General features: G+C 39.4%; 2 protein-coding genes across 2 annotated transcripts; both read right to left on the bottom strand.

Moving 5' to 3' along the window:
* Positions 1–566: 566 nt before the first annotated feature.
* LOC121439739 (high mobility group protein HMG-I/HMG-Y-like) lies at positions 567–939 on the bottom strand. Its single transcript, XM_041640347.1, has one exon. The coding sequence runs from the start codon at positions 937–939 to the stop codon at positions 649–651; it is 291 nt and encodes a 96-aa protein (XP_041496281.1). The 3' UTR covers positions 567–648.
* A 16,350-nt stretch (positions 940–17,289) lies between these two features.
* LOC121439611 (putative vomeronasal receptor-like protein 4) lies at positions 17,290–18,231 on the bottom strand. The gene has a single exon (XM_041640151.1). It carries the CDS (start codon positions 18,205–18,207, stop codon positions 17,290–17,292), a length of 918 nt encoding a protein of 305 aa, XP_041496085.1. The 5' UTR covers positions 18,208–18,231.
* Positions 18,232–22,757: the final 4,526 nt, after the last annotated feature.

The raw sequence follows: 22,757 nt of genomic DNA, 5'->3' as shown, positions 1-22,757 counted from the left end.
ATCTGCCTTAGGTGAATGTCAGAGAATAGGACCTCACCCTGGAGATGGGTGTGACCCCCATCTGTCACTGCATTGGGTCCCAGGTGAGAACAAGGTGGGTGGCCCATCATGTCCTACTTCCAAGGGACTCTAGCCAACCTAATGCAGGGTCTAGGTAAGGTGGGGCAAAAGTGACTGAGAAACCCACCTGGTGACAGTTCGGTGAGGGGTGGGGCATGCTGGGATCTATGTATCCCTGCACCAACCACACTTGCTGCGGCCAGGTCAGCCAATGGGGTTTGTCTGAATTGAGATGGGGCTGGGGCCCTTTAAGGCCAGGGAATGCTCCCAGGACCCTGTACAAGGAAGCCAGGAACAGCAGAGCAGAAGGGACCTGCAAAAGAAAGAGCCCAGAGAGCAACATCTCCAGGGTAGAGCGCAGCAGGGCAGGCTGCGGCTAAGTGGGAAGTTAGCCTTGTCGGGAGAGGGCAGGTGTGTTGGGAAGGAGGGCACAGGGACTGAGCCAAACCCTGCTCCCGTGGGTGCCTCAGAGCCTGTAGCTGATGCAGTAGTGTGCAGTGGGGGTAGGGAGGGGGCTGGAAGCAGGGCTTCCGGTCCCAGGGGAAGCTGCTCCTGTGGTGGCCAAGAAGCAGGTGGCACTGCGCGTGGTCACTGCTCCTCCTCCGAGGACTCCTGGGAGATGCCCTCCTCTTCCTCCTTCTCCAGTTTCTTGGGTCTGCCCCTCGGTTTCCTCCCTGGAGCTGCAGCCGTTTTCCGTGTCTTCGCGGCACCCTTATTTTTGCTTCCCTTTGGTCGGCCCCGAGGTCTCCTGGGTGTTGGCACTTCACTGGGCTCCTTCGGAGGCTGCTTGTGCGGCCTGCCCCGGCCTCGCTTCTCAGTCCCGTCCTTCTCCTGCTTGGAGGCCAGGGGCTGGCTGGACTTTGAGCTGTACTCGCTCATCTTTCTTCTCTACGGGGCAGTGAGGGGGACTGGCTGTGATAGCCTTCTTGGAGCCGCGCCAACACCAGAAATAGCCCCGACTCGGAGTCCCAATTAGACCAGGTTTGGTCTTTTTATTGTGTCCCATATTTCCTGAATGTTTTGTGATGAGTGTTTGTTGGACTTGCTGTTTTCTTTGATCAGTGCATTTATTTTCTCTATGGTTTCTTCAGAATCTGAGATTCTTTCTTCTATCCCTTGTATTCTGCTGGTTATGCTTGTTTCTGTAGTCTCTATTCGTTTACCTGGATTTTCCATGTCCAGCCGGCCCTCTGTTTGTGTTTTCTTCTTTGCCTCCATTTCAGTTTTCAAGTCTTGAACTGTTTCCATTATCTGTTTGATTGTTTTACCTTGGTTTCCTAGGGTATCATTCACTGATTTATTCAATTCTTGAAACTTTCCATTATACTTCTCACCCATTTCTATAAGGGCATTTTTTACGTGCTGTTTAAGGGCGTCAATCACTTTCATAAAGTCAATTTTTTCTACTTCTTCTTGATTAAGGTGTTCATGTCTTCCTGTTGTGAGGTTGCTGGATTCTGGTGGTTTCATGTTGTTTTTTAGATTGTTGGGTTAATTCTTGCATTGGCACCTGCCCATCTCTTCCTCTGAATGCTCCCCTATGGATCTTCTTTTACAGTGTAACGGCGTAAACGAAATGCAGACAGATAGTGACAATATATATAGCTTTAATGGCGAAATAGACTTACAGAACCACTGTTCCGCGGAGACCAGGAAGGCAGAAAGGGACGGCTGGGAGCATGCTTGCCAAATTTATAGGCCAACATTAGCCCGAGGCGAACACGCCCCCTAAGGGGAGGGACTTATCCCTACATCTCCCCTTTTTGTCTAAATAAGACAGAACTAAACCAAATACAACTATATACAATAACAACAAATAATCAATATAACAAACAATATTGAGAATAAAAGCTTAGCTAAACAATCTATCTCAAGGAGTCCAAATAATGTAGAGAGTAACTACAATTATATAATCTTCAACTCCATCAAAGATCTGAGAAGGGAATAAACACTACTCAACAAACGAGATATATCCAAAATGTGCAACAATTGACAGAGACAACTGACTACCTGGGCAATCACCCAAAGTCTCGTTTGCAATGTTCAGTCAACCAATTTTGGCTAAGGCCTAACATAACTGACATACCATTATTAAAGGCAAGGAACTTTTCAAAACTATCTTACCCTGTCTTGGCAGGATATGACAGTCCTGTTTTATCCATTGATGCACGCTCTGTATCTCTGTCAGTGGTTGAGGTATGGGCATTTCTTTGCCCCAAGGCCAGTTCTGCCAAAAAGAAAGGCTCCAGGTGGAGTGTCTTTGGTGCTCAACATTCTCTCGGGAATATAGCAGTGTTGCCAGGAGCAATAGTGTCTCACTATCACGAAACTCTGAGTTAGATTAAAGGCCATTTTCTACAGCTCTTTGAAGAGGTCAAAGATTATCTATCTATACTGAGTATAATCTCAATATATCTAGAGAACCTGATTAGTCTAATTATAAATGACAAACTTAGATGACTATTTATCTATATAATTCTCAATATCTATCTAACTTATAGACTAAGACAATAAACAACTGTGTAACAAATGAGGATAATGACCTCCAAATATAAACACTGTACAAATATACATTGCAATATGGCAAATATATATCAATACACAAACATTATATAAGTATCTTAATCAGAGGTAGAAATGTATACTGCAATATGGTAAATATATACAATATATATATATCAATACAATATATGTCAATACATGAAAATGTTTTAAACAGACATAGAAACATGCATGCATACAATAGTCAATATAATTTAACTTTGTATCAATATACAAGAATCTATACCAATATATTTGTCTAAAAGCAGTAACTCACAATTATAAATCTATTATCCCATCATTCCCTCTTTTTTTTTTCAAAATGATCCCTGAGCTTATAAAATTCCTCCCACAACCTCCCAACCCCTAAATGACATCCCTAACACAGGGGTAAACTTTGCTGGGAGAGGGGACATCGTCCTCTAGAATTACTTCCAGCTGTCATGGGGGCAACGTTCTTTCTGGGGGATCCTGTGAAAGTAAAATGATGGTTAAATTTCAAGATCAATGTCTTTTAAATTTGCAAACAGTCTCTGGGTATTTTGTGGAGGTCTGGCCAGAATGTTGTACAAGATGTGCACCATTTCAGCTAACCAAGTTGGGATCGTCTTGTGTAGCTAGTATCCAAAACAGGTCTTGTAGTAGAGCTATGAGTATCATGACGCCATATCAACCAGGTAGAGTTGTTGTTGTGGGGCCCCATCTTCTTCCTGGAAACTTCAAATGTCACTTCAGGAAAAACTCATTGTTCATTGTGAAAAACTTAAACATTAATCATATAGACATATATAGACATACATATATATATTCAATGAAAGGCATGATAGATATATTCAATGAAAAGTATGATAGATATGAAGAAAAGCAAAGATGTTTTCTAAACTCATATTTCTTTCTGTCCCATATCATGGCTCTTGACATGAGACAGAAACTCCAGAAACTCTGGGTTTTTCTCTTACTAACAGGCTTGGAATTGGAGAGGGACTGAGCCAGAGTCCAACTTCAAAACCAGCTCTATATATTTATAAAGAAACGTTTAATAAGACATATATAAAAATTAATACTTACAAAATGTGTCCATCCATCAGTAATTAAATATTCAGGGTCCCTCAATTTCTTTGAAGATGAGTATTTTCCTGTGGAGATAAGAAAAGAACCCTGCCCCAACCTATCTGTATTTCTTACCATCAGTATGCTCACCATCCTTGTGAATGAATTGCTATTTATCTTTTCCAAGTGGCTTCTCTTCTTCAAACCGAACCTTTATTAATTTTGATGGTATCCACAATTTTTCCTCACCTGTGGAGATAAGAGCAAAACCCCTTCCCCAATGTAGCATATCTCCTGGCTTCCATTATGAGGTCAGCACATCCTTCAAATAAACTGGTTGATTTAGTTCAGTAGACTTTTCCATTATCCAATGTCTTTTTGCAGCCGTTGTTCCCTTCTCATTAGCGTTGAGAAAATTCAAGGTTAACAAAGCATTATGTAACCTATTTCTGGGGGTGGTTTCAACCCCTTCCTGTTTGTTCAACATATCCTTTATAGTTCGATTTGATCTTTCTATGACTGCTTGACCTGTAGGGTTGTATGGTATACCTGTAACATGCTTGATATTGTAATAATCAAAGAACCGTTTCATTTTCCTAGAGACATAAGCAAGACTTATCCGTCTTTATTTGTGTAGGTATACCCATGATAGCCATGACTTCTAATAAATGAGTGATTACTGAATCAGCTTTTTCTGAACTTAAAGCAGTTGCCCACTGAAAACCTGAATAAGTGTCAATGGTGTGATGAACATATTTTAATTTGCCAAATTCTGCAAAGTGGAACACATCCATCTGCCAGATTTCATTCCTTTGGATGCCCTTTGGATTAGCCCCTGCAGGCAGTGGCGTTTGGTTATAGAAAGAGCAAGTAGGGCATTTCTTTACAATCTCCTTAGCTTGTTGCCATGTAATTGAAAATTCTTTCTTCAAACCTTTGCTATTAACATAATGTTTTTTATGAAATTCAGAGGCTTGTAGCACCCTGCCAATCAATAATTGATCAATTTCTGCATTACCTTGTGCTAGAAGACTTGGCAGACCCGTATGGGATCGGATGTGTGTTATGTACATAGGGCAAAGCCTGTTCCTGATCAAATCTTGAACCTGGAGTAACAATGAGGTTATTTCTGTATCATCAGGTATAAATTCAGCAGTTTCAATATGTAAAATAACTCTTTCTGCGTATTGTGAATCAGTGACTATATTAATAGGTTCTTTAAAATCCCTTAGCATCATAAGAATGGCATATAATTCCGCCTTCTGGACAGAATTATACGGCCTTTGTTCCACCTTATCCAAGTCTTCTGATTTGTAACCTGCCTTCCCTGATTTATTGGCATCAGTATAGAATGTACGGGCTCCAGTTATTGGAGCATCACGGATGATTCGAGGAAGAATCCAAGAAGTTCTCTTTATGAAGTTAAGCCTCTTGCTTTTTGGATAGTTGTTATTAATGTCTCCCAAAGAATTAGCACAAGCTCTTTGCCATGGTTCATTATCTTCCCATAATTTCTTTAGTTCATCAGCAGTGAAAGGCACTATAATTTCTGCTGGGTCTATGCCTGCTAGTTGACGAAGTCTCAGCTTGCCTTTTATAATTAACTCAGAGACTTTCTCCATATAAGTTTTCAGTTTCTTACTTGGTTTATGTGGTAAAAAGATCCATTCCAAAATAATATCATCTCTCTGCATTAAAATTCCTGTAGGAGAAATTTTTGATGGTAGTATGACGAGAATACAACGAGCTCTGGATTCACCCTGTCCACATGTGCCTGTTGTAATTTTTCCTCAATCATTGTCAGTTCCTTTTCTGCTTCAGCTGTTAATTCTCTGGGACTGTTTAAATCTTTATCACCATCCAAGGTTTTGTTCAAATGAATTATTAGATCAGGTGTTATTCCAATAGCTGGTCGTAGACTGGAAATGTCTCCTAACAGGCTTTGAAAGTCATTAAGAGTCCGTAGGCGATCTCTCCTAATTTGTGCTTTTTGTGTCTTAATTTTTTGCAAACCTATTTTATAACCTAAATAATTAACAGAATCTCCCTTCCGAATCTTTTCAGGAGCGATTTGCAATCCCCATTTAGGTAAAAGTATCTTTATTTCTTCAAACAGTCTGTTCAAGGTATCCGTGTTTGAATCGGATAACAAAATGTCATCCATGTAATGGTATACTATAGATTTGGGAAATTTCTTGCGTATTATTTGTAATGGTTGGTTCACAAAATATTGGCACAGGGAGGGGCTATTTAACATACCCTGGTGGAGGACGGTCCAGTGGTACCTCCTCGAAGGTTGAGAATTGTTATAAGTAGGCACTGTGAAGGCAAATTTTTCTCTATCTTCTTTTTGCAAAGGTATAGTGAAAAAGTAATCCTTTAAATCAATAACTATGAGAGGCCATCCTTTTGGTAATAAAGAGGGCAAAGGAATTCCAGATTGCAGAGGGCCCATAGGTTGAATTACCTTGTTGATGGCCCTGAGATCTGTCACCATTCTCCATTTACCTGATTTTTTCTTAACCACAAATACAGGAGAATTCCAAGGGCTGGTAGATTCTTCTATATGTCCAGCATCTAATTGTTCTTGTACCAGCTGTTCTAAAGCCTGTAACTTTTCCTCAGCTAAAGGTCATTGCTTTGTCCATATTGGTTTCTCAGTCAACCATTTTAGAGGCAAGGCTGTTGGTATCTCTGAAGGGACATCAATTGCTTGTTCTTGTACAGCCCGAATGGCCGGTTTTTTCCGTTTGTAATATCTTTTAATATTATTCTCAGAAATATAGGCTCTAGAAGTAGCAGGAATGTTAATTTCGGTATTCCATTGTTGTAATAGGTCACAACCCCATAAATTCATTGCAATATTGGCTACATATGGCTTTAATTTTCCTATTTGTCCCTCTGGCCCTAAACATTCAACCCATCTCATGCTCTGCCTTACTCAAGATAGGGTTCCAATTCCCAGGAGCTGAACATTTACATTCTGAAGAGGCCAATACGGATGCCAAGATTCTGGGGTAATGATACTTACATCAGCACCTGTGTCCAGCAGGCCAGTAATAAAAATGCCATTTACACACACTCTCAGTTTAGGTCTTTGATCATTTTTAGAAGTTTGCCAAAACACACGTAACTTATCTTTCTGATCATTATTGCTTTTAACAGTAGGCATGGGGCTTCCTAATTGTCCTGATGAGGCACGTTCTCTGCAGAAACTGGAAATGACTGAACCATGTTTGCCATGGGGGCCTGTGAGGCCCCCCCCTCACGTTTCCCGACTGTATCAGGTTCCCTTGTCTATCTCTTGTAGACCTGCATTCATTAGTCCAATGTCTGCCTTTTCCACATCTTCTACATAAACCTGAAGGCTGAGTCCTCCTATTTCTGTTATTTCTAGAAGATGCATTATTATTATTATTTCTGAAAGATGCATTATTATTATTATTTCTGAAAATCCGTTGTCTACAATTCCTTTTCATATGACCCATTTTGCCACAATTAAAACATTTGGTATTCTGGTGTCTCCTTTTACCATTGGAAATTGCTTCTTCTACCCATGCTTCAGTACCATAATCAAATGTATCAACATTGAGTGTATGCAAGACTCATTCTTCCAAGGGCGCTGATCTGAGCTTTAAAGGGCCCAAAATCCTTTTGCATTCCACATTTGCATTTTCATAAGCCAAAGACTCAATCATTATATGTCTTGCTTCTGGGTCAGATATCCCTATTTGTACAGCCTTAGTTAAACTTTGTAAAAAGTCACTAAAGGGTTCTCTCTGACCCTGTTTAACTCTGACAAATGATTCCATTCTCTGTCCTGGGTCTTGTACCCTGTCCCAAGCCCTTAAGGCTGCTGTAGTACACATGGAGAGTGTGTTTTCATCCAAATTAGCTTGTTCCTGAGGGTCAGAAAAGAGCCCTTCACCTAGAATTTTATCTAGGGAAATGTCAATTCCCTTCACTTTTTCCTGCTGTTCTAAGAGTCTAGCCTCTTGCCTGAATAAGCATTTCCATTTTAATTGTGGTCCACTCTCGCGTACCGCAGAGCTCAGCTGGAGCCAGTCCGAGGGGGTTGCTCTGCTTGTCATGGCCCAAGATCTTAGCATCTCTTTAACAAAAGAGGCTTGCATCCCAAAAGTCATGACAGCCTGTTTTATTTCCTTGAGATCATTCATACGGACAGGCTCCGATGTATCCTCCTTGATGACCCTAGGGTTTTTGGAACCAATCACCTTCTCTGTTGTTATTACTGGAAAGGCAGGTAGAGCTGTAGGTAGAGCTTTGTGGAAATTGTCCCGGAAAGATTTACCCATAGATGTAGTTAAAATTTGCCTTTCTACCCTTTGCTCTTCTTCATCAGAATTTAGAAATTCCTCAATCTTTTCAATTCTATTCACCATTGCCTTCTACAATGTCTGAATCTCCTGTCCAGAATTATGTTCCAAAGCCTTCATTGAGGATTCTAAAGTATGAAGTTTGTCTGTTAGAGATAACATCTCATCTTTCGACATAATTTTTATGGCATAAACCGTGCCTTCTTGTATTGACAATCTTTCCGCCAATCTGTCATAAGCTTTAGACAAAATCCGATTGTCACATTCAGCAGTTTTGATTCTCTCAGTTAATGTTTCATTTCCTACAGAAAGGGACTGAATCTTATGGTCCAAATCAGCTGTTCCCTCTTCCATAGTAATAAATTTCTCCTTAATATCAGCCACTAATGTTTCAGTTCCTACAGAAAGGGACTGAAGCTTACAATTCAGATCAGCTGTTCCCTCTTCCATAGTAATAAATTTCTCCTTAACATCAGCCTGGAGAACTTCAAACTGATTCTTGAGAAGATTGTTGTCGTTCTCAATTGTTTTTAAGCATTCAATCTCTGCCTTAAGAATCCTGGATTCGTCTCGTAAAGACTTTATCATATTTCTATTATCAAACCATTTAGTGGCAATGAAAACTATGAATCCCAGAAGGATCCATAGATGTGGGGTGTTAGACACCTCTTGTAAAATCTCCCACATGGTACAATTAAAAAAACTGTTAAATTCTTGAATACTAATGTGTTCAGACATTTTATTTATAGAAGAAAAAATTTCTTACCTGCAATGATCGGTTCCTGTCAGTGATGGTCTCTGTGTTTTTGGAACCTGTCCTAGAACTAGCTCTTGTAGACCAGTCTGGCCTCGAACTCACAGAGATCCGCCTGTCTCTGCCTCCCAAGTGCTGGGATTAAAGGCTTGCGCTACCACTGCCTGGCCGGCCTCAAACTCACAGAGATCTGCCTGCCTTTGCCTCCTTCAGCAAATCCTACTGGCGTGTGCCACCACAACCGGCCAAGTCACTTTTTATCCGACCAAATCTGCCACTGTGGCAGCTTTTGTTGCAAAACCACAGGTACTTGAGCTTCTGCTAATTCAGGCAGTGGGGTTCTGCTGCAAACTTAGCCAAGGCAGGCAGAATGGGCCTGTGTGGCTGAGTATGTCTTGGACTCGGCACTGGGGCCGGAGTCACGAACTAAAAAACAGCACCCGAGAGGGTGCTGTGTTAGCTAGCGGGCTACCCGCTTGAGTCAGGGGCAAAATAGCCCACGTTGGACGCCAAAATGTAACGGCGTAAACGAAATGCAGACAGATTGTAAAAATATATATAGCTTTAATGGCGAAATAGACTTACAGAACCACCGTTCCCGTGGAGACCAGGAAAGCAGAAAGGGACAGCTGGGAGCATGCTTGCCAAATTTATAGGCCAACATTAGCCCGAGGCGAACATGCCCCCTAAGGGGTGGGACATATCCCTACATCACAGGACCAGGTCTCCTTGTCTACTGATGTACCTTCCCAGTGATGGCTCTCCTGGTGCTCCCGTGATGTCTCTCCTGGTGCCGAGATCAGATCTCTGTGCTGGTTGGGTAGCTCTTAAACAAAGCCCCTACCTTGCTTGCTGCAGGCAGGTTATTGAAACAAAGAAGCTCCCGCCCACTAGGTTGCCCTTGGGATTCGGCCCCAGCGCCCCTAAGAGGGAAGGGAGGCAAAAGAGGGGAGGGTTCTGGATGCAAGCAGGGTGGGATAGGAAGAGAGAGGCAGTATGCTGGGTGTATAGGCCCAGCAGGAAGCCCAGGAAATATAGGGAGGATGAGGAATGTCTGAGTTCCGTGTCCCGGGCTGCTGCCGTGGGTCCGAAACTCACCCCAGTGATGGCTCTCTTGGTCAGCACTAGGAGTCTTAATGAAGAATTCTGAGAGAGCGCATGCTGAGTTAACAGCATACCTGAAAGATCTAACACAAATGAAGCAGGAACTCCTAAGAAGAGTAGATGGCAGGAAATAATCAAACTGAAGGCTTAAATCAATAAAATAGAAACAAAGAGAACAATACAAAGAATCAATGAAAAAAAGAGTTGGATCTTTGAGAAAATCAACAATATAGATAAGCCTTTATCCAAATGTGGAGGCCCAAAAATGTGAGCCTATTTCAACTTTAAAGAAAGGTCAGAGTTGTTACTTACCTCTATTCCTTCAAGGTTATTGTGTTTCTACCTCAAACAAAGGTACCACCTAGATTTTGCTCAGGGAGTTCTGCTCTCTCAAGGTTATTATCAAAAGGTGTAACTAATATCCAGACCTTGTGCTTCAGGTATAAAGAAGTGGGTATGTTTCTACTACAAATAAAAGTCTAAGTAAGAATCCAAGAAAGTTCCAGTTCCCTTAAGGATATTATCATTGAATTCCAACCAGGGGGTGGGTTGCCTAGAGAGTGTTTTGGTCTCGGGTGTGAGTGTTACTCTTTTTGTTCTACCAACAGAATGTTTATCTATGAATATAGCCCACAACCTTAAACTGGTCTGGTCATTTCCTTGTATCATGTCAATGCAGTTTTTTATCTTACTCCTAACAACTGGGGTTGGGGTATTTTAAGCAATTTGAAAATAAATGTAGGCAATCTCATTATTTACTAGAACTCCCTGCAAGTACTAGTCTATGATTTCTGTTTTATTATTTTTGCATCTTAATACTCTTTACTTATATCTCTAATTCACACACCCTTACCCAGGAAAGTGGTAATTTTGTTGAAACTGGTACCCAATATCTAAACTAAATAAAAGGAAGAAAATCTCCAAATCAAGAAAATCAGAAATGAAAGGGGGACATAACAACAGACTCTAAGAAATAGAGAGAATCATTAGGGCATACATCAAAAAAATGTATTTTACAAAATTGAAAAATCTAAAAAAATGGACAAATTTCTTGATAGATACCACTTACTAAAATTAAATCAAGATCAGATAAAAATTTAAATAAACCAATAACACCTAAATAAATAGAAAGATTCATAAAAAATCTCCCAACCCAAAAAAAAAATACCCAGGATCAGCCAGTTTTAACACAGAATTCTACCAGACTTTCAAAGAAGAGCTAATATCAATACTCTTCAAATTTTTCCACAAAATAGAAAAAGAAGCAACTTTGTAAATTCTTTATATGAGACCACAGTTATTCTACTTCCAAAATCATACAAAGACTCAGCAAAGAAAGATAATTACAGACCAATTTCACTAATGAACATTGATGCAAAAGTATTTAACAACATTCTTGCAAACTAAATCCAAGAACACACCAAAAAGATCATCAATAGCAGATGCAGAGATCCATAGCCAAGCCTTGGACCACACTCCAGGATTACAGCTGAAGAAGAGAAGGGACTATATGAGCAAGGGGGTAAGGTAAGATCATGAATGGAAAGCCCACAGAGACAGCAGGCCTGAGTTTGTAGAAGTTCATGGACTCAAGACCAACTGCAAGGGAGTCTTCATGAACCAACCTAGGCCCATGCATGTGAGTGACAGCTGTGTAGGTTGATCTGTATGTAGGGCCCCTAGCAGTGGAACCAGAACCTGGCCCTGGTGCATGACCTGGCATTTGGAACTTATTTCCTAAAGTGTGATGCCTTGCTCAGCCTTGATGCAAAGGGGAGGAGCACAGACCTGCCTCAACTTGATTTGCCGTGCCTTCTTGACTCCCATGTGATGCCTTACACATTTGGAATGGAGATGGAATCTTCTATTCCGATTTGGTATGATGGACCACGCCCTCCTGAAGGGTTGGTGTGAAGTCCTTCAGAAAATTGCTTCGCTCAACTGCCAACTGAGATAAAACTAGCACATAGGTTATACTATGAAAGACCTAATTAACGACGCCCCCATTCAGCAGGAAGCAGTTTGGAGAGAAAAAACTGTGCCCATGTTCCCAAATATGGTTTATAAACGTCCTTTTACATTTAAAGGGGGATATGATATAGGTATGAATAATTTGCATTAGTATAGATTTTGCTTTATTGATAGAGATTTAAGGTCAATTTTGTTATATATATATATATGTGTGTGTGTGTGTGTGTGTGTTTCTGATTTTGATTAAGGTATTGTGATTGTGTAGTTCATTTAAATATGTACTGTATAATTAAGAAATATAGGTTGTTAATGGATAATCATCAATAATAGTAAAGCTTGTAGTCATGTTAGTTAGATTTTCTAGATATATAGAGATATATTTTAGATAGACATTCTTCATGTCTTTCAAAGATTACAGAATAGGACATTTAATGTTTTAATAACTGAGGACTTTTCATGACAATGAGACACTCTGCTCCTGGCAGCACCAATCTACTTCAAGAGGAAGATGGGCATCGAAGAGGATCCTTATGGAGTTTGATAGCCATTTGGGCAAAAAACTGCTCTTGCCTGGACTATTGCATAAACTGGACACAGAGAACCCGCAGAGAGAGGACCACTGAACTTGCCTAAGGCGAGATGATCTTTCGGGGTTCCTGATTCATGAAAGAGTCTGCAAGACATTCTGCAGGACACAACAGATAGTGACTGAACTGACTTTGAATTTTCCTGCTTTATGGAAATGTCTGCTGGATACCATGGGCCTGAAGGCTGAAGATGGATGCCCCAACGGTACAGAGGAACTTTGGGTGACTGTCCAGGCAGCGAGATGTCTCTGTCATTTCTAGAGTTTTAAAAGTTGCTTTTTTCTTGTTTGCTTAGGTAGTATTGTATCTTTCTGGAGTCTTTGATGGAGTTAAGAATAGTTAGTTACAGTTTTCCTTAGTTATGATAAAGATTATTGTAACTTTTACTTGATAACTGTTTTGTTATATGTAATTTTGCTATGTTAAAGTTAAAGCCTTTTTTTTTTGTTTAAACCGAAAAAGGGGAAATGATGGAGGAAGGTCATTGGCTAATAAATGGGTCCTTGGCCCATTTTATTGGTTAGAGGATAGGTGGGAGGAGTAGACAGGACAGAACGCTGGGAGGAAGAGGAAGTGAGGTCAGAGTCTCGACAGCTCTCCTCTCAGGAGCAGACGCCTGAGAGAGACGCCATGCCCCGCTCCCGGGATGAAGCTCCGACCCAGGATGGACATAGGCTAGAATCTTCCTGGTAAGTGCACCTTGGGGTACCATACACAGATGATTAGAGATGGGCTAAATTAATATGTGAGAATTAGCCTAGAAGAGAATGGGCCAAGCAGTGCTTAAAAGAATACAGTGTCTGTGTAATTATTTTGGGGCATAAGCTAGCCGAGCAGGCGGCTGGGGTGCCAGGGACGCAGCCCCGCCGCCCCTTTTACTACAGAGGAGTGGATGGGAGGGCAAGTAGAAGGGAGGTGTGGGGGAGAGAATGGGAGGAGAGGAGGGAGAGATATTGTTTGAAAAATTCTACCAGAATTTAAAACAACTAATACCAATAGTCTTCAAATTGTATCAAACAATAGAATCAGAAGGAGATTGCCAAACTCCATTTATGAGGCTGCAGTTACCCTGATACTCAAACTATGCAAAGAAACAACAAAGAAATAGAATTACAGTCCAGTCTCCCTCATGAACATTGGTACAAAAATACTCAATAAAATACTGGTGAACGTAATACAAAATACATCAAAAAATCATCCATCATGATGAGGTAGGCTTTATCCCAAAAATAAAGGTATGGTTCAATACAGAAAATATGTCAATGGAATCAACCACATAAAAAAACTAAAAGAAAAAACTCACACAATCATCTCATTAGACGCTGAAAACACCTTTGACAAAATCTAACACCCCTTCATGATAAAGGTATTGGCAACATCGGGTTTAAAAGGAACAGACCTAAACTTAACAAATACAGTTTACAGCAAACCAGCAGCCAACATCAAATTAAATAAAGAGAAACTCAAAGCAATTTAACTGAAATCCGGAGCAAGTCAAGGTTGCCCAATCTCTCCACATCTATTCAATACACTACTCAAAGTTCTAGTTAGAGCAATAAGACAACAGAAGGTGATAAATGGGATACGTATTGGAAAGAAGTCAAACTTTTGCTATATGCAGATGAAATGATAGCATATATAAGTGACTTTAAGAATTCTACAAGGGAATTCCTACAGCTGATAAATATCTTCAGTAATTTAGCAGGAAACAAAATTAACTAAAAAAAAGTAGCCCTCCTATATACAAATGATAAAGAGGCAGGATTCAGCAAACACCACCCGTTACAATAGGCACAAGTAATATGAAATATTGTGGAGCAGCTCTAACAAAACAAGTGAAAGACCAAAATGACAAGAACACTAAGTTTTTGAAGAAAGAAGTTGAGGAAGATATTAGAAAATGGAAATATCTCCCATGCTCTTGTATAGACTGGAATAAATAATAAAAATGACAATCTTACCAAAAGCAATCTAGAGGCTCAATGCAATCTCCATCAAAACCCCAAAACAATCATACATAGAACTCAAAAGAACAATACTCAACTCAATTCTGGAAAAAAATAAAAAACACAGGAGAGCTTAAAAAAAATCCAGTATTATAAAGGAACTTCCAGAGACAGCACCATCCCTGACATGACATCAAGTTCTACTATAGAGCCATAATAAAAAATAAAATAAAATAAACCTGGTATTGGCATAAAAAGAGACACAGACACAAGGACTAATAGAAATAATTTGAAGACCCTGATATTAAACCACACACAAATGAATGCCTGACTTTTTTAAAAAAAAAAAAAGCTAAAACTATACAATGGGGGGAAAAGCACATTCAACAATAGTGCTGAAATAACTGATGTCATCATGGAGAACACTGAAAATATATCCAGGCCTATCACCATGTACAAAACTCAAGTCCAAGTGCATCAAAGACCTCAACATAAATGCAGGTACACTAAACCTGACAGAGCAGGAAGTGGAAGCAGCCTTGAACACATTGGCACAAGAGACCACTTCCTAAATATAATATCAGTAACATAGACACTAAGACAGCAATCAACAAATGGGACCTCCAGGAATTGAAAATCTTCTATAAGGCAAAGGATACCATAAATAAGACAAAAAGACAACTTACAAATGGGAAAATATCTTCACCAACCCAACATCTGACAGAGGGCTGATCTCCAAAGTATATAAAGAAATCAAGAAACTAGATATCAAAGTACAAAATAAATAAAATAAAATAAAAATAGGGTCCAGAACTAAACAGAGAATTCTCAACAGAAAGTCTCAAAAGCCTAAAAGACAGTTAAGGAATTGCTCAACATCCTTAATCATCAGAGAAAAGCAACTCAAAATGACTCTGAGCTGCCATCTTGCACCAGAATAGGTAGAATGGCTAGGATCAAAACACATCACACTTCTCTCACTTGGGCTGGTTCCACTCCCTGTTAGCAGCTTTGTTCAGCAGGTATCACATGGTTCTGGCATCTCCAACAGCCTGGGGTCTCTGAGGCAATCCAAGTTTGACTTTCACAGCTTCATAAAACGGCCTCTCTAGCATAGGGTCATATAGCCATACTGATGAATATCTTGCATATTACCATAGAAACTTCACCTGGTGATGGATGGAGATAGTGACAGAGACCCACACTGGAGCACCGGACTGAGCTCCCAAGGTCCCAATGAGGAGCAGAAGGAGGGAGAACATGAGCAAGGAAGTCAGGACCGTGAGGGTGCACCCACACACTGAGACAGTGGGGCTGATCTATTGGGAGCTCACCAAGGCCAGCTGGACTGGGACTGAAACAGCATGGGATAAAACTGGACTCTCTGAATATGGCGGGCAATGAGTGCTGCTGAGAAGCCAAGGACAATGGCACAGGGTTTTGATCCTACTTCATGTTCTGGCTTTGTGGGAGCCTAGCCAGTTTGGATGCTCACCTTCCTAGACCTGGATGGAGGGGGGAGGACCTTGGACTTGCCACAGGGCAGGGAATCCTGACTGCTCTTCGGAATGGAGAGGGAAGAGGAGAGGAGTTGGAGGAGGGGGATAGGATGGGGAGGGAAATGGGAGGCTAGGAGGAGGAGGAAATTATTTTCAATAAAAATAAATTAATTAATTAATTAAATGGCCCCTCTAGGCCTCCGTGCAGTGACACCCCTGTTCCTGGCCTCAGCAGCTTTCTCTGTCACAGAAGGAGATTCCATAACCTCTTTCTTCTAACCTTCATCTAAAGCCAGAACCATGTGCCCGAAGCTGCCAAGTTCTGTTGCTTTCTGGGACTGTGATACGACCCCTCTCTCAATGACATCTTCACCAGCTCTCTGTTTTCTATGGTTTCCTTCACTGCCTAAGCTCAGCGTTCCTGGAAATGACTGAGAGGAAAGAGAAACTCTATTCAGAATATATTGTTTGTAAAAAAAACAAATATTTTTTATTATCAATAAAAGAAAAAAATTAGGTGGAGTGTGGCATTGCACACTTGTAATCCCGAGCTGGAGAGTCATAGACAGGGAAATACCTAGGCCTATCATCTTGTCCTAGTTGGCAAACCCGAGGTCACTGGAGACAATATCAAAACCAAGGTGAGTGGATTCTAAAGAAAAACAGCAAATGCTGTCTTTTGTCCTCAATATACACATGCACACACATCCTTCATCTGTGCACACACACACATGCAAACACATGTACACTATACAACATGAATATCTACAAACAATTTTTGTTTTACTAATAATATCTCAGTATTGATGAAGTACAAATACACATGCACACGGGATTTTCATGGAAGACTCATTAAGTTACTGTACTAAAAAGGGGAATTTAAAATTCACAGTATTTATGGACCCAGAGAAACTACACTTAGAAAAGAGAATTAAAGTTGCAATGGGACATTTGATCTATATTTGATAACTGAGAGTAGATTAATTTCAAAAGAAAAATGTAAAGAGTTGGTATCAGCAAGGAGCTTCCTTTGAGCGACCTCAGCATCAGGGAACATTTATGATATAAAGTAAAGAGGAAAGAGGAAGAAAATTCCTGTGGAAATTTCAACTATAGTGTAGAATAAAGTTAAAGGAATCGACAGCACTTGGCAGCAGAAATATCACAAGAATGCTCATGTGTAATGCCACAAATTTTATTTAAAATATGAAAAAATCTTGATTTTCTACTTGAACTATTGCAGAGTTTAAGAAGAATATGTTTTTTGGGAAAAATTAGTTGTGGCTGAATCACAAACATCTGTCTGTCAAGCTCAGGAGGGAGAAACAATGGCCTCTTCAGACATTGTGGGCACCAGGAATTAACAGATACATACAAGCTGAAAATATAGTCATGAATATAAAAACAATAAATAAATCATTTTATGAAAAATGAGAAAAATTATCTCTTTTTAAAAATCTGATGGCACACAAACTGCATGTGTTTCACCATATTGATTATTCTGTTATCGGAAATGATTTGTACCAAAGGAGTAATTGTGGGATAGACATTCATAACAATCTTCTGAACACTCAGGATGACTGGGTTGTACATCCATAACAGAACTGAAATGGATGAGATGATGAAATTTATCCAGTACATGACCACAAAGGAGACCACCAGCAGCAAGATGGTCTGGGTGGCCCTTTTCTCAGGAGATGCTCTCAGGTGGCTGAGGCTGTGAAGATGCCTATGTTGCCTCTGATGTCTGAGCAAGATAATCACCATGTATGCACTACTGGCCAGCATAAGTCCTACAAGAAATACATCTCTAGATGTTACCACTGTTAAAATCAGTGCCCTGATGATGTAGTTCATGGAGAAGAGTGAGCAGAATTTAGTGACCTTCATCTGTTTGGTCTCACTCACGTTAGTAAAAGCACCAGCATAGAAGATTTGGATGCTACTGAGTAACAAGTTGAAAGACCAAATAAATAAAAAAGCATAAATCATGTGGTTTTGTAGTTTATATTTAAATTTTGCCAACAAAGGGGAACTAGGACTGATAGTGACAGCCTGGAACACACTCAAGAGGCAGGTGACACAGATGGAGAGGCCTCTCATCACCCTGCTTATGTAAAAATTTGTTTTACATTTGAAGTCATTCTCAATGTTCAGTGACTCAGATATGTCCCAAAGCCAAATATCTGCTCCAGTGAGGAGCAACACTATGTGGATGAAGGTCAGTTGACTAGAGATCATGTCCATGGGCTTAGGTCTGTGACACAGAATTATGAAAGTATAGAAAACAAGGAGAAACATATTGGCCAGGACTCCAAGTCCAGCTTGGAAATTAAGGACAATCCTTAATGAGGACATACGTAGAAATTCTATTCATCTTAAAAATATGAAAAGAAAGAATGAAATTTATGCCCTGACAATGATGAAGCATGCGTGAGCATCCCATATGTGATTGTTCTGTTGGCCTTGTCCATCTTGGGTTTCACAGTCTATGTTGATGAGGACAACTGACCAGGTATCTTCCTCAAGAGGACACCAGATCCCAACACAAATGGTTGTGGAAATCTATTTCAAATATCTGAAAAAAAATAATAGAGTATTCACCAAACTTTTGATTCATTGGTCAGTATGTCTATATCGTCATTCTATTTGCCTATTTATTCTTGATTAGCCCATGTCTTTAATTTTAGAAGTTTCACATTAAATATGGCCTATGTTTCTAAATAGCCTCAATATTTCTCCTGGACATACAACATATTGAGCATTATAAATGCATTCTTAGCTATATCCTATACAGAATGCACACTTTATGTGCTTGTATTGCACCTAGACCTCATGCCTTAGAAATTCAATCATACTGATTTGACTTACATCGCCTCATTTTACAGTTAACACTGAAAACAGCAGTGATGAGAATACAGGAGCATAATCATATTTGTACAACTGAATAAAAATTATGTTGATCGGGGGAAAAATCACAAAAGATATTCAAAAGAGTGAGGTGAGTCAGTTTTATATTTTATAATTTTAATAACCTCTAATTTAAACTATCCATGTTTTCATTCATCATTCTGATGGAATCAGATTTGATAATTCATGATAATCCCACTATTTTAATCAGTGGGATGTCTATCTCTATTTATTTATTTTTATTTTCAATGAACTCACCACCCCAGGATCTGGGATTAAAAACAATGATACAGTTGGAGGCCATTAGTGCACTTTCCACACCTTATTAATTTTATACCCATTATTGTTACAAATGCTCCTAGATATCTCCCAGTTTATTTCCTATACATTTAAAACTTGTGTAAAGTCTACTTATGGTTTAAAGAACAAACACCCAGCTATCAAGACAAATGTTATTTTTCTTTATTTTTCACAGCAGGACAGTGGTGGGGATAAATCATTAAAAGTATGATTCCTTTGGGGTTTTTCATCCATCCTTTGTTACTTTATCCACTGATGCCCATCTTCTGTATTTATATACTCCTCTTTAACTAAGAAACCCCCACTTTCTCAATTACCTTTTCAAATCTATATGTATAATCAATCATTTTATTGACAACATCTCTATAATTTACTAATAAGGCAATGTATTATAAATAAATAAAAAGATTATAATAGAAGTTAAAGATGGTAATCAAAAACTTTCTTATATGAAAGCTATGGACTTCAACATCTCTACTTCACACCCTTTGCTGAGTAAATATTTCTTAGAAAATGGTGCTTCTTCTCATTCTTTATGTGGCATCTTTTTCTGGGGTACACTGGAGGGGAGACTAGACCAGAAAAACCACAGCTACCATGGCTATAAACTGAGTTGTCAACATATCCATAAACTGAGAAAAGTCATTCGTTTTATTTGAAAAAATGCAGTGCTTGGGTGTTCACATTCGTCTAAGTTGTAGTACTTAGTTGTAAGGATTAAACTCAAAATATATTCATAACATTCATAATAGTAAAGATCTGGTCACAATCAAAGGGATCCAGATTAAAAGACTGGGCAGGCAGCACGCAGCTGTCTGAAGAAAAGTGCAAAGAAAGAAACAACGAGCTATTTCCTCATAGCTTCACATTCTTCTAAGAAAAATCACTCTCCCCCTTCAATATCACAGTATTTGATTTTAGAACAGTCTTGTTTTATGAACTTATGGTAGTCTTTGCATTCTTCTCTGAGGAGATAATAATGTAATGAATATATGCAAACATATTAGATCAAAAGTATCATTTTCATTTCAAGTCTTACCATATCTAGTGAGTAATGATCTAAAAGCAGTGTGACAGCTCAGAGAGAACATGGAGTGATTGGGTGACTTTCAGGTGACAAGACACATGGTGTTGGCTGATGTGCTGTCCACTGTCAGCAACATTAATAAGTCTTCAGGATCTCAGGAAGATGAGGACCTTAGACACTCATAATAGGTCCATGAGCAGATTTTTATGCAACGAAATGCCAGTAGGAAGAGGGTGATTAGGTGATTAAGGTAATTATTCATAGCACTTGCCTCAACTCTTACAATTTTAAAGTATCAGTTACTCTGTAGAAATTGAGTTTAACTCACCTGTCACTGGAAGCTCACAGATGCTCACTAGAACCTTACAGTCTCACACTTTGGAGCCAGTTCCCCTGCGATGAAGCAGCAGCAGCAACAATATCACTGCAGAGCCTGTGGGGAAGCAGTCAGACCCAGAGCCCAATCACTGGTCACTGTGAGACCCTCACCCCTTTTTCTCAAAGGGACAAAAATTTCCTAGCAGAATGTTTTAAAACTAGAAACACAGATTAGCTTCACAGAAAGATAATGCTTCCCTTCCCCCTCCCACCCGAGAAATTCCAAAGCACAAAGACACTCAGCCAGCCACCTGGTGATAAAGAAAAACAAAGAACAAGCTATGGGAAAGAAAAAAGACCTTGCACCTGTGCCAAAGTGGATCTGAAAAGCTTCCTTGTAGTTTCACCTGTAAAAAAACTAACCCCACAGAGGAACCTTTAACTTCTCTCCCTCCCTTGCTCCCTTGCAGTTTTGGGGTCTAGGAGAAGTTCCTGGCCACCCTGTACAATAAAGGAGTTAACCTTGCATTTTGCATTCCGGTCTGCTCTGGTTTTTGGTGGTCTCCCTCTGTGGGTCATGATCTGGGCCCAATAGTCACATGGTGTAAGTCTAAGAAAGACATAAAAATGTTCACTAGAAGTGTGTGTGTGTGTGTGTGTTTGCGTCTGTATATGTGTGTCTGCATGTGTGTGTGTGTGTCTGCGTGTGTGTCTATGTGTGTGTTTGTCTGTCTGTCTGTCTCTCTCTTTATGTATGTGTGTGTGTGTGTGAAGTAACTACCTGGAGTAAGAATACATCAATAGCATACTGTGTACTTGGACATCTGTCATGAGTAAATAAAACAGCATCGAGTGAAAACAGAGTTATATCAAATGTATTTCTAAGATAAATCTCTATTTCTTGGATAATTTGATAAAATCTGCAAAGGTTCTGCCTAGTGCATCAGCATCAGTGTAGATTCTTAAAGAGAATTGTACAAAACACACTAAAAATTTTGTGATGCTTGCAACCAAATTCATGCTTCCATCATTTGGTTTGTTGTGGCATGGAAGCTCTGTGTCTAGTGAAATTTAGTGTCATCCTTTTATTCCATTTTAAAAACAATGCTTTTATAATGCTATATTATCTATTTATGAATATGATTTTCTTGTATTTGTGTGTTGGAAAAACGGAGGCAGAGGGAGGGGCTCTGTCGCGCACCGCGCCCCCGTGTCTGCGCTCTGTGCGCTGGCACCCAGTTCACAAGCTTCGGGCATGGGGGCTGGAGGTTAAAATACACAGACACACACAGACAGAGACAGCGACACGGGTCATCCTTGAATTCCCCAAGAATGCCCCCTTTATTGTGTTCAGGGGCAGATTATATAGAGATAGCCATACCCCAGCCAAACCCACCAGAAACCATTCTCCTGCCATCAGGAACTCCTGAAGGTCTCCTGCTCAGAGCAGCTGTAGGCACTCAGATCGGGGGAAAACAAGAAATTCAGGATCTGGGGTCTCATTGCTCTCAACAGGGCTCAACCTATAGCTCATACTGGCTTCAATAAAAGTCAGGTAACTCCTGTCTTAGCCTTCAAAGTGCTGGGTCCATAGGTGTTGCCACTACACCTGACTTTACTTTCCATTTGAGTCTCCTGTATGTATCAGTAAATGATATTCCAGAAATATTAACATGTACTTAAATATTAACATAACTTAAATTTACTTGACATATTTTCTGTAAGCATATTTTAATGAACAATTATATTTTGCAACTCTTAAAAACTTGGGGTATTTTGACTAAATAATTTGATACTATTTAAGAACTGAAAATATTTCTCACTGCTAATGAAAAGCTTACTCGATATTATATAAATAGCAGTGTAACAATATTCAACTTTGAAAACTTAAATATTGAAAATTAATTCATTATAATTAAAACACTGAAACTTCTACCGAAAATTAGTCACTTTAAATGTTTGTAAAGATAACATTGAAATAATTTATATAGTTTATTTTCTTTTGTAAAAAAATAAAATGCAAAGAGAAAAAAGTACTTAATGAATAAGTTAAGTAGGATTCTAGATACTTTTGAGAAGACCAAAAGGATCTACTTAATTAGAAATATTTACAGTAGAATAACAAAATCTATGAAAAAAGGTAATCTTATTAATACAATATTAAGACTATCTTAGATTTTACTAAGTCATGAAGTGAAACTTTACTAATAATTCCTAAGTATACACAAACTTAACAGTACAGAAAAATACTGATAAACACTAAATTAGCTAATATTTGTTGCATAGTCCAGATGAAGTTTCATATAAATCAATGCATAGGCTTGCGAAAAGCATAAAATGAGAAAATATAAGA

Source organism: Microtus oregoni, unplaced genomic scaffold (assembly GCF_018167655.1).
Source record: "Microtus oregoni isolate MIOR12 unplaced genomic scaffold, Mior012 000062F_ref0000492, whole genome shotgun sequence".
NCBI lineage: Eukaryota > Metazoa > Chordata > Mammalia > Rodentia > Cricetidae > Microtus > Microtus oregoni.
The sequence above is the reverse complement of the archived record's forward strand: the minus strand, read 5'-3'. Positions and strand labels throughout refer to the sequence as shown.

Bases quoted from the DNA above. Each gene is read 5' to 3' on its own strand.
- LOC121439739 (XM_041640347.1), bottom strand. From the start codon at position 939: ATGAGCGAGTACAGCTCAAAGTCCAGCCAGCCCCTGGCCTCCAAGCAG.
- LOC121439611 (XM_041640151.1), bottom strand. From the start codon at position 18,207: ATGTCCTCATTAAGGATTGTCCTTAATTTCCAAGCTGGACTTGGAGTC.